Source organism: Hemitrygon akajei, chromosome 14 (genome assembly GCF_048418815.1).
Source record: "Hemitrygon akajei chromosome 14, sHemAka1.3, whole genome shotgun sequence".
In the NCBI taxonomy this organism is placed as follows: Eukaryota; Metazoa; Chordata; class Chondrichthyes; order Myliobatiformes; family Dasyatidae; genus Hemitrygon; species Hemitrygon akajei.
Window position 1 is genome coordinate 5,911,460 of NC_133137.1, and position 12,601 is coordinate 5,924,060.

The window sequence follows — 12,601 nt, forward strand, 5'->3', positions numbered from 1 at the left end:
ATGTTGAAATCGAGCTCATAAGCACCACTTGTTCTGGCAGCTCATTCCACACTCTCAGGATCCTCTGAGTGAAGAAGTTTCCCCTTATTTTCTCCTTAAACTGGTCATTTTTCACCCTTAAACCATGACGTCTGGTGATAGTCCCACCCGATCTCAACTTCCATTTACCCTAACTACACCCCACATAATTTTGTATGCTTCTATCAAATCTCCCTTCAGTCTTCTATATTCTAAGAAGCAAAGTCCCAGCCTATTCAATCTTTCCTTATAACTCAGGTCCTCCAGACCCAGCAACATCCTTGTAAATTTGGTCTGTACTCGTTCAATCTATGTTGGGGGAACATGATGTTCAAAGTTCAGAGTAAATTGATTATCAAAGTACAAATATAACACTATATTCTACCCTGAGATTCATTTTCTTGCAGGCGTTTACAGGAAAATAAAGAAATACAATAGAATTGATGAAAAACCATACTGACAAAAAGCAAGGGCTGGCAATGTGCAAAAAAAGACAAAACGTGCGAATAGTTTTTAAAAAGTAAATAAAAGAAACTGAGAACATGAGTTATTCTCAATTTTCATTCTCATTACTGAATTTCTAAGAGACTGGAAATATAAATGATGGAAAGACTCGGCAGGTCAGGCAGCATCTATGGAGAGAGCTGAAGACACTTCATCAGAATTGTTGAAGAATCTTCCATCTGAAACTTCAGCTGTTACTTCTCCACAGATACAGTCTAACCTGGTGTTTTTCCGGTATTTCTCGCAATTTTTCTTTTTTATTTTGGATTTCTATTTTTGCAATTTGATGTTTGCTCTGAGAGTTTTTTGTTTGAATTGAATTGAATTGACTTTATTACTTACATCCTTCATATACATGAGGAGTAAAAATCTTTGTTACATTTCCGTCTAAATGTGCAATGTGCAATTTACAGTAATTTATAATAAATAGTATGTACAGCAGGGTAGTCAATATAACATAGAAATACAGTTGTGTCAGCAGTCTGACGGCCTGGTGGAAGAAGTCTGTTGGTCCTGGTTTTTATGCTGAGGTACAGTTTCCCGCATCATAGCAGCTGGAACAGTTTGTGGTTGGGGTGACTCGGGTCCCCAATGATCCTTCGGGCCCTTTTTCCACACCTGTCTTTGTAAATGTCCTGAATAGTGGGAAGTTCACATCTACAAATGCACTGGACTGTCCGCACCACTCTCTGTGGAGACCTGCGATTGAGGGAGGTACAGTTCCCATACCAGGCAGTGATGCAGCCAGTCAGGATGCTCTCAATTGTGCCCCTGTAGAAAGTTCTTGGGATTTGGTGGCAACTAATGTGGAAAAATGGCTCACAGAAGGATTGGGGTTCAAAGTTGAAAGTAAATTTAATATCAAAGTAGGTGTGTGTCGAGATTCGTTTTCTTACGGGTATTCACAGCAGAACAAAGAAATGCAATAGAGTCAATGACAAACTGTGCAAATAAAAAAGAAACGCGTAAACAAATGCTACTGGAACATGAGTTGTACAGCCCTTGACAGCGAGTGTGAGCAGTTCAGAGTTGAGCTGAGTGAAGCTATCCATGATGAGGAGGCTGATGGTTGTGGGGCAGGAACCGTCGCTGAACCTGGTAGAGCGGGACCAAAATCTCCCGGACCTCCTTCCCGCTGTGTGGTGTATTTGTGCATTTTATTTCAAGATCACTTTAAATTATACAGTTTTAGCTCCGTGTCTCTGTTGTTGTGCTATGTATCCTACCTGCTGAATTGTACATTATTACGCAGCAAAAATGAGTTAGGTGACTGACAGTGGAGAGGACCGATGCGGTTGGTTGTGACCGTCCTGTGGTGTAGCAGCCCTACAACTGCAGTGTTCCTGTTGCTCCGGGAGTTGCTTGGATCATCATGTGCCGCGTCGTTAATGCGCTGAAGATTTCCTTTCTCATTTTCTCGCCTGACTGGGAATACCAAACAGAAGTAAATCTCGCACAGTGACCTGTGTTCGCTCCCTGCCTCGGCTCATCTGGGCTGAGTGTTTGACGTCCAGGCACAGCGGCGCGGCTCAACTTCCACAAAGTTTGCGTTTCCAGCCGTAAACAAGTCCTGCCTTTGATCGATGCTGCGTCGATTGCCTGCCTCGTCACAGGCGTCCAGTCAGCCCGGCCTTGAAGAGTTGCAGTTTGCACCGTGCGCGGGTAGGAGCGCATTGCCGATCAGTGTGAGGAGGACCGGGCGAGAGTTCGATTCCGCGCCTGGTAGGTAAAGTCATTCATCCCAGCCACTAAATCCCGCTCAAAATCCATCCTCCGTCACCACAGTCATTCATTAGTTTGCCTGGTGGGGCATTAATCCTCAATGGATTACACGTTTCATCTCCTGCCTCCAACCCACATGCAGCCCCGGAGAACCTCATAGCCCATGGATAAGACTTCGAGAAAGGCTTGGTTTCTTTATAAACATTGCGTTTGATGGGACTGACTAACAGAGCCGGTGTTACCCCATGTGAGGAAATATGGGGAACTGTGTCAAATCGCCGCTCAGGAATCTGTCTCAGAAGGTATGTGACACAGTTTAGAAGGCGCTGCTTCTGTAATGTATAAATGCGGTGTATTAGTGTGTGCAACCGAATGCGCGGGTGGCCGAGGGGTCGATGGGGCCGCGGGGTGAGGATCAATATATCCGACAGAGACCACCCCTAGCTCGAGAGCAAGGAAACAGCTTTGAGCTCCATTGGAGTCTAAGACAAAATTTATAATAATTCAGGATAGCATATTACCAAGTACTGTTTAGTTTCGTGGTGTGATTGTACTCGTCTTGAACCAGTCCGTCCCTGTGTTGTGCACGTGTCGTGTCTCCCCCTTGTTTTGCTTGCGATTAAAACCGGGCAGGTATATCCAGCACCGTGTTCTCTTCACTGAACAGCATCTCCCTTGCCGGGGAGTTGCGTCGCATGTGTATCGAATATTGAAATAGAACAGTAAAGAGGGAGGTTTTTTTTAAAAAAGAAATCCTAATCAGTGTAATGTTTGTTCGCATGCAAGAACTTTTTCGCCCTAATTTAACCAGACTGAAGAGCAGAGGTGTGAAATGCATGGGTCTTTCTAAAAAGCAAAGTGATCAGTTTATTTTCTTGAAGCGAGATGAATGGCCAGGCCGCTGGGTTCTAATCTGTTTCATATGTGTGTGTGTGCTGGCTGGTGCTCGGGTGCGAAAGATTCGGCAAGAGGACAGAAGCAGCTACAAGGTAGTCAGGACCAGCGAGGAGAAGGTGGCCGATGGAGCGGCGGCGCCCCCTGCAGCCGACGATTACCAGGAGCCATTGTTCGCCCTGGCACACAACTGCGCGCTCATGCACAATCTCCTGGGGCCAGCCTGTATCTTCCTCAGGAAGGGATTCGCAGAGAGGCAGGCTGTACGTAAGTCTTAATTGGAATATACACATCCATCAGAAGGTCTCGCTTCATTGCATTCAGACCCTGTCACATATCCCTTCCCTTTCACTCTCCCCCCTACCCCTTCCTCGTAGCTGGGCTGTTTCATTAAATCTAAACTCATTTTCAGCGGGTAGATTGAACACTCTTATTTTTGTAGGTAAATCATTTTGTTTCTTTAAATTTATTACAATTTCAACACTGCTTAATTCCTTTAATATAGAAGAGATTAAATGTTGCACTCAGTACGTTAGTGTATACAACAGCCCCGCTTTTATTCGTGCTCGGAATCAAGAGAGCTCTCCTTTTTAAATTAATACATATCCCCCGTACCAGTGGTAACCCAAAGAGAGCCAAGAACAAAATTACTCGACAGGCTTCGTTTAGTGAAAAAGGAAAGCACATTATTGGCGTTTGGCGCCTCGACTCGACACAGTAGTAAACGGTATGGTGCCGTAACCCCGCCAGTCCTTGCCTCCGCTCAACCCTGGTCCCCAGCGAAGATCCCACTTCGCCTTTCAGAGCGCTGACCGCGGTCTGTCCCCGTCACTGGGTCGCAGGTCTGTCTCCAGGCGCAGCTCCAAGAAGCTGGATCAAGGAGGCAGCGTCCAACTTTCTCTGGATCACGCTTAATCTTTATTGATCCTTCACAGATTTAATCCCCTACTCAATCTTCCTGTGCAGCTTTCCAAATGATTTTGGGAGACCCATGTTTTCTCTGATGGCAAGATGTAGTTAAAAAAAAATACCCCACAGACGCACAGAGCACGGAACCATGCCCATCGTGTCCGTCCCCGTTGTCAAATACTAGCCTAATATCGTTTCCACCTCCCGGTTCGTCTCCTGGTGTACCATGGCCTTTCGAGTGCTCCTCGAAATACGTCAACAGCTCTCTTCACCATCCCGTCAGGCAGAATATTCCAGATTCCAACCATCCACACACAGGGTGTAAAAGATAAATCGCCCACCCTAAATTCTCCTACTCCCATCAATTCATATACCCCAGTCAGGTTCCAGGTGGAAATTAATCAGACTTCATATTGTTTATCACTGGTCACTGCGGGGACTGAGAACCTGATCCAGCAGGACTTTTATCAACTTGTATTGCTGTGGGAGATGAGCCAGCTGAGGGACAGAGTGGAACAGCTGGTTAACCTGCGGTCTACAGCTCCAGTGACCCAGGTTCCATCCTGTCCTCTGGTACTATCTGTGTGGTGTTCGCAGGTTCTCTCCGTGATCTTGGTCCTCCAGTTTCCTCCCACATTCTAAGGACAGGCTGTTGGTAGGTCAATTTGGTTCAGTGTAAATGGCCCCTAAAATGCAGGTGAATGGATGGGGATGATGGGAAGAGTAAGATTGGGAATAGCCTAGGATTAGTGTAAAAGGCAGCTTCATGTCAGGCAGGGATTTGGAGGGCTGAAGGTCTTGTCTCTGCTGTACTATTTGATGAAAAGCCTGTGCTTTTATTAGGGCATTCGTCTAAGGTGACACAAATGACTTTCGTAGCACACAGCTGCTTACGACATGGCTTTACGGTGTTTGCGAATGATGGGGGTGGAGTTCAAATGACTTTTATTAACGTGGTTCCCACAGTGGTTTAGAATTGGATATAGTGGGTGAAGCTTCCAGAAGATTGTGTGGCTGAAGGCAGGAGATGAGTGAGACTTTCCATGAAACAAGGAATTTATCGAAGTGTTGAGTGTGACTAAAATTGTAGGGTCAAGTTATGAGCAGAACATTGAATAATCTGCCTCCAATGGCAGACATTCCTTATATTATTCAATAGGATGGACTAAGATGAAAAAAATCCTACTTGCATGTGGCATCTGAAGAGCATGCTGACACCAACCCATCTTTGAAATCCTTGCCCATGTGTTATCGTGCACTATGGTTCAGTGTGGCTGCTCTTTAATCTCGTCCCACTGGAAGCCCAAATTTGCTGAGGAACCATGGATGATGAGACCTTCCTCAAAGATGTTCTTGCTGGTGCCTCAGGATCGAGATTGGCTTACTTCCACCCCAATTCAGTGGAATGTGAAGCCACTGTGTGACCCTCAGATTTGGTGAGGCAGCAGGTGGCTGTCAGGTTGGTGTGTGTGGATGGCTTGGGAGGCGGTGAACTCCTTCCATCACTTGTGTTGGATTGACATGACCTCCCAATGATTGTGCAGCAAGATTCCCCGGATGCAGTGAGATGTTGCATTTTTTTCAAGGAGGCTTTGAGAACAGCCTTGACAGAGTTTGGCACAGAGAATCTGTTCAGGACTCTGTGGCTGTGAGAGCAGACGAGGCAGTCTGCCTGGCTGTGCAGTTACAGCCCAAGTGCAGAGGGAGAGACACTGAAGCAGATGAACAGATCACTGACTTTTAATAAGAACTGTGCAGAATCAAAGGCAAAAACAATAAACGCTGGGCAAATAGGGCCATTAACTAAAACTCTCAAACGGAAAGTTAGTGCCGCACTGTGGCTCAGAAGCAATAACTTAATTCTAAAAAAAATACTGCTCCTCAAACAGCGTCAATCTAAACAGTAGTCTTCTTTCCCAGAGCAAGGCCAAAGGTAAGCAGAGTGTATTGACTTTGGCCAAGCATCGACAAGACTGAAATAGGAGGAAAGGAATTAAATACAATCACATTGAAACACTAATTGACTGGAACATGCATTCTCACAAGCATGATCGCTGACCCCGTTCAGCAAACCATCTACGAGGGTGCCCAGGTCCCGCACCAGAGTCCAGTGGATTATGAGGATTTTGCAGAGGTGATGTTGGTGGTATCTCTCTTCTGCTTTGAGATGGCCACTGCAAAATAGATAGAGAGCTTCAGAATTTCCAGTCTGCCCTCATGGAAATAGATGCATAAAATCTCCCAGAAACAGTGAAGAACAGTAGGTCCAGTGAAGATCAACCTCAAAGAAATCAATGGATAATTGTTACTGGAGACTTTGGTGGAATGGAAAGGCAGTAAATCCCAATTACCTGCTGACCTGCATCTAACAACTTTGAAAGTCCTCGCTCAGTTTTGGTTGTCATCTTCCAAAGTTCCACAGGTGTGAGATTGTCTCCCGTAGACTGGAAGGTAGCAAATGTAACCCTACTGTTTAAGAAAGAAGGGAAAAAGAAAGCATGGTCTGTGGATCAGTTGTGCAGAATAGTAGAGAAAATGCTGGGAACTATTAAGTGATAATAGAACAGTTAGAAAAGTAATGATAGTACTAGGCAGTGTCAGGATGGATCTGTGAAAGGGATATCATTTTTGATAAATTTGTTGGAATTTCTTAAGGCTATAACCAGCAGAATGAATAAGAGTGAATTTGTTAATGTGTGTATTTGGACTTTTATGGAAAAGATTAATTTGGGGCTCATAATATTGAAGATAAAATATTGGCTAAGTTGAAGCTTGGTTAATGGACAGAAAGCAAAGAACAAATGGAAAAGAGATATTGCAGATACTGGAGATCTTGAGCAACACGTAAAATGCTGGAGGATCTCAGCAGGTCAAGCAGCATCTATGAAGGGAAATAAACAGTTGACATTTCAGGCCAAGACCCTTCATCGGGAAAGAACAAGTGGGTCACTTTACTCACCTCAACCCTGAACTGATTCCTCAACCTTTGGACTCACTTTCAAGGAATCTACAAATTGTTCTCAGTATTATTTATTTAGTTATTTACTGCTATTACTATTTTTTTGTATTTGCACAGATTGTCTTCTTTTGAACATTGGTTGTTTGGCAGTCTTTACTTGTGCATTTTTCCATTGATTCCATTGTATTTCCTTGTATCTCCTGGGAATGCCCACAAGAAAATGAATCTCATGTACTTTGATAATAAATTTACTTTGTACTTTCAATTTTGATTTAATCGGATTTGGAAGTTATGACTAGGTAGGTGCTGTAGGACTAATGTTGGGGCCCCAGCAGTTATGTCAACTGTTTGGATGAGGAGATCAATTATAATGTAGACCCAGACTAGATAATGGTTCATAGCTAAGTGGATTTAAAGGTGCTGGAAGATATGGAGAAACTTCAGGGAATATAAAGAGGTTAAATGAATGATAAAGAGATGGCAGATGGAATATAATGTAGAAAATTGTTAGGCTGCGCACCTTGGTAGAAAAAAGTAGAAAGAGTGTATTTTAAATGGTGAGACATGGTAAGGCATTGACGTGCATACAAACAATTAGGAAGGCAACTAACTGGTATGTTGGCTTTCTTTATTGTAAGAAAAGGTAAGACATCTATAGGTTACAGTGAGATGATATGTAAAACACTGTGTATCAGCCTGGTCTCCTAACATGTATCTCTAACAGAGGGAGCATCAGGGACAGTTTCCCAGATTAATTCCTGGCATGACAAGTTTTACTGAACGAGGAGAGGTTAAGTGGACTCGCCTTAGAATGTCTTGAATTTAGAAGAACGAGAGGTTATCTCATTGGAATAAACAAAAATTCTAAGTTGGAGACACCAGAAGTGAATATTGACAGTTAATTTCCTCCCACGAAGCCTCTTTACCTCAGCTGTTGGACAGGATAAATGTGGGGTTGATGATTGCTCTTGTTGTGATGTCCAGAATTGAAGGTCACATTAATCGTTCAGCTATTTAGATCTAAGATGAGAAGGAAATTTATTTTATTTACCCAAGCATATTGAATCTTTGGAATTCTCTGCCCAAGAAGGCTTGGTGAGTCAGTCATTGTGTATATCCAAGCCAGTGATCAATGATTGTTAGATATTGAAAAAACAAGGAATATTAGATTAGTGCAGTAAGTGCAACAGAAGGAAATGACATCTTCCTCCTCTTATGCCAAGTGGAAAGCTTTTAAAAGTGTGATAGTAAGTATCCAGTTGGAGGATAAACTTGGCAAGTTTAAGAAACCTTGGCTGACAAGAGATAGTGAGGTTCTGGTCAAGAAACAGAAAGAAGCATACATTGGGTTTAGGAGGTTGGGAGCAAGTGAATCCCTTGATGACTATAAAAACATTAACAGTACTCGAGGGTGAAATATTGATGACATGAAATTAGGAAATGTTGATAGTGAAGAAGGTTATCATAGATTACAGAGAGTCCTTGATCAGTTAGGGAAGAGGGTTAAGGAGCAGCAAATTAATTTCAGTGTGAAGTGATGCATTTTGGAAAGTTAAACCAACTTAGGACTTGCACTAAATTAGTTTAACTTTCCACAAGGTGTCACCTCACACTGAAGTGTCCCATCATTCAGTTAGACTGTGAAAGGAAGGGCATTAGGATGTGTAAAGGAACACAGGGACCTAGGGGTATAAGTGCGTAGTTCATTGCAAACAGCATCACTGGTAGATAGGGTGGGGAGAAAGGTGTTTAGCATGCTGGGCTTCATCAGCTAAGGCACCGAGTACAGGAGCTGGGGCATTATTTAGCAGTTGTATAAGTCTTTGGTGAGACCATACTTAGAGCACTGTGTACAGTTTTGGTATCCTATTAAATGAAAGATGTGATTAAATTGGAAAGTAAATGAAAGATGTGATTAAATTGGAAAGTAAATGAAAGATGTGATTAAATTGGAAAGAGCACAGAACACGTTTACAAGGATGTAGGGGGCCTGAGTTATAGGGAGAGGTTGGCCAGGCTGGGTCTTTACTCCTTGGATCTAGGAGAATGAAATTTTTAAAATACTGAGAGCTATAGAAAAGTTGAAAGGTAGTAGTTCTTTCCCCAGAGTAGGGGAGACCAAAACTAAGGGGCATAGATCTAGAGCGAGAGGGAAAAGGTTTTAAAGGGAACTGGTGGGGGGGGGGGCAACCTTTTTCACCCAAGGGTGGTGAGAATATGGAAGGAGCTGCTAGAGGTAATGGTTGAGGAAGATACAAAAACATCATTTAAGAAGCATTAGAAAGTTACACAGAGTAGAGAGGCTTAGAGGGAAATGTACCAAACACAGGAAATTAGGACTAGCTGGGTGGGCAGTGTTGTCAACATGGACCTGTTTGGCCAAACGGCCTGTATCCCTGCTGTATTGCTCTCAGACTCTATACTGGACTGTGGTGATAATAGATTTAGAATGCAGATAAAATATTATTGAAATGTGATGCAGACACTGGGGGGGGGGGGCGGCAAATGGCCTGTTCTTGCTTCTATTTCTTGTGTTCTTATACCCACCAACCACCTTATTAGGTAGACCCCTGCACCTGCTTGTTAATGTAAATATCTAATCAGCAAATCAGTGCATAAAAGCATGTAGGCATGGTCAAGAGGTTCAGGACAAACATCAGAATGGGGAAGAAATGTGATCTAAGTGACTTTGCCTGTGGAATGATCGTTGGTGCCAGACGGGCTGGTTCGGAATATCTCAGAAATTGGTGATCTCCAAGGATTTTCACACACAACAGTCTCTGGAGTTTACAGAGAAAGGTGCAAAAAACAAAAAAACAAAAATCCAGTGAGCACCAGTTCTGTGGTTGTAAACATCTTATTAATCAGAGAGGACAGAGGAAATTGCCCAGCTGACAAGAAGGGGACAGTAACTCAAATCGTCAACAGTGGTGTGCAGGAGAGCATCTCTAAATGCTCAACATGTCGAACATTGAAGTGAGCGGGCTACAGCAGCAAAAGACCACGAGCTTACACTGTATATGTAGCGGCCTCTTTATCAAGTATCTCCTGTACCTAGTAAATCGGCTACTGAGCGTATGTCCTTAAATTCTTCTCCGAATCTTTCCGTCCAGACTTCTTTCTCCCCTCCTGACGGATGCTTTTGAAAGCCTACCTCATCGGTTCTCATACTTCAGGTAGCTAATTGCCAAGCTGAATTTGCTACAGTACCACGGGACGTCCGCTGTGTAAGTGCAGGTCGTTGTTGCTGTGCTGAAGAGGCTGGCCTTTGCACAGTGCTGTGCGGCACAGAAGTGAAGATGATTAGTCTTGTCACCTCATTTGTTCAGTTTGCTTGCAGGAAGTCTGAGCCCTGTGGAGCTCCATGCTCCTGCTCACCAGAGCTTGGAACTCAGACGCCAGCCTGTAATGGTTGCTTTTATATTTTCTGCCTCTCTTCCCTTTGTGATGAGAAGTGCACAGTTTGCCTGATTACAGTAACAAATTACACTGACCAAAATCTGGCTAATAACAGTGTTTAAGATCGACAGTGATTCAGTCTGAATGGATTGCTTCCGAGAGGAAAGTGTGGTGGAAATTGGAGGGATTGGCAATCTTTAGATAAGGAGGTGGTGCTGTAGTACTGAATGATTGCAAATGTTATGCATTTGTTTGGAAGTGGAGGTTGATTAACTTTAGACCAGTCATGACTAGTGGGGAAGCTTAGAGAGAGAATACAAGGTCAAATTAATAAGCAGTGTGTGAAAATGAACACAAAAACGACATATTCTGGAAATCTGAAATAAAAGCAGGAAATGCAGGGAACACTTGGCAAGTCAGGTAGCATTCATGGAAAGAGATTTGTTAGTTTGCTGCTTTTTCCAGCATGTTTCTGATTTAATTGAATTGACGTTTAAGCAAGCAGGTTAAGTGGTGAAATACTGCTCAAATTTATTACAGGCAAGTCATGTTAAACTGTCCTCACTGTGTACTTCGTACAATAGTATAAGCTGTGATTGATTTGCATATTTAGACTTCAAAAAGTCATTAATGAGATTATCATATATATCAGCAAATTAAAGCTTTTGGATAGTGTCAGCATGGTTCTGATATTAGTGAAGGTACAGAAGACAGTGAGTGATGCTGGTATTATGTTACAGATTACGAAAAGATATTCTATGGCGGCTAAAGAGAATAGAGTTCTTGTTGATTATGTTGATAGATGATCTGGACTTGGAGATAATTTCTAAGCTTGATGACAATTTTCAAAAATACTATAAGCAGTGAAGTGGGTTAGTAGCAGACTTCAAGTCAGTGAAATGAACAGATGGATGATTAGAAAAATTTACGTGTACTGTAAGGTGATGCACTTTGTTCAGAAGAATGAAGAAGAATAATATAAACGAATGATGTAGAATTTTAAAGTTAATGTGCAGAGGTGAAGGATCCAAATCACAATGATAAGGCAGTTTAAAGCAAGATGTGATTTGCTTGGCTTTATTAACTGGGGAATAAAGCAACAGGGTTAATTTAAACCCTTCATGAAGCGTTATCATACAGCATATATCAGGCTCTTCCAACCCAACGAGCCCGTGCTGCCCAAGTACACCCATGTGACCAATTAAACTTTGGAACGTGGGAGCAAACCAGAGCACCCAGAGGAAACCCACGCGGTCACAGGGAGAACGGACAAACACCTCACAGACAGCGGCAGGGATTGAACCCAGGACGCTGGTGCTGTATTAGTGTTACATTAACCACTACGGGTGTGTTCAAATGCAGGCACATGCTGCAGGGAGAATGTCAAGACATTGTAGGGGCCGTGTTGAGGATTTGTAGTATGTTGAGAGTTTTTTCTCAGTGATGAAGGGTCACAGCCCGAAACATTGACTGGTTTTTCCCCTCCATAGTTACAGTCTGACCTGCTGGGTTCCTCCAGCATCTGCAGAATCCCTTGTCTTTATGTTGGGAATCAGGGGGTACAGCAGGATGCTGTTTGTTGAGCTGAGGTGTCTGAGGGATCCCAATACTCAAGTAATTATCCTTCTGCGTGACTCACCACTTTAAGGAGAAAGGGAATGGAAACCGGGTGTGGGGGCAGTTGATGGGAACGTAATGTAAAGTCCATATTAAATATGAAGATGTGGTAATTTTGAAGCTGTTATGCTGTCCTATGAATCACGTAACTGTGCTGACTTTCTGCTCCATGTTTATGAATTCATCTAACCTTTTTATGTGATTCATTCCCTTCTAATATCTCCTGGGTATCAGTGATGGTGTTCTCTGTTTATTATTGTCAGCCACTTTGAGTAAACATGCCATCGTTGTCAGTCTCTGGCCAGAACAAATGCGTAGGTGGGGGGAATGCAACTTGAAATTACAGTCCAGCACTAACATTAACTCTGTGATCTGTGGGGGATATAAACGCAGGGTGATGGAATCCACAACTGAATGCTTGGTAGTCCTCCTTTATTGATTTGCCTGTCACCAGCGCACTCGGCATTAAGCATGCTGTGTGCTGTTTTTTTTTCTTAACTAAGCTGTGCTGGGACTGAACAAAAAAAAAATGTCACTGGAGCTGTCAGCGTGTGCTGAGTGTCAAAGTCAGTGCGCGCT

At 43.2% G+C, this 12,601-nt stretch overlaps 1 protein-coding gene across 3 annotated transcripts in view; it reads left to right on the top strand.

The window, feature by feature from the left end:
• Positions 1-12,601, top strand: part of LOC140738260 (calcium-binding protein 1-like) — a 116,232-nt gene that overhangs the window by 68,080 nt on the left and 35,551 nt on the right. The window contains exons 1-3 of one of the 3 annotated variants that reach the window (XM_073065417.1): positions 1,900-2,244; positions 2,387-2,546; positions 3,204-3,401. The exons of 1 other annotated variant lie outside the window; for it this stretch is intronic. In XM_073065417.1, coding sequence (XP_072921518.1) covers positions 2,502-2,546; positions 3,204-3,401 — 243 coding nt within the window. In that variant the 5' untranslated portion in view covers positions 1,900-2,244; positions 2,387-2,501. Of the gene's footprint in view, positions 1-1,899; positions 2,547-3,203; positions 3,406-12,601 lie in introns of those variants that run through there. One more of the 3 variants, XM_073065418.1, reaches the window with a different exon arrangement.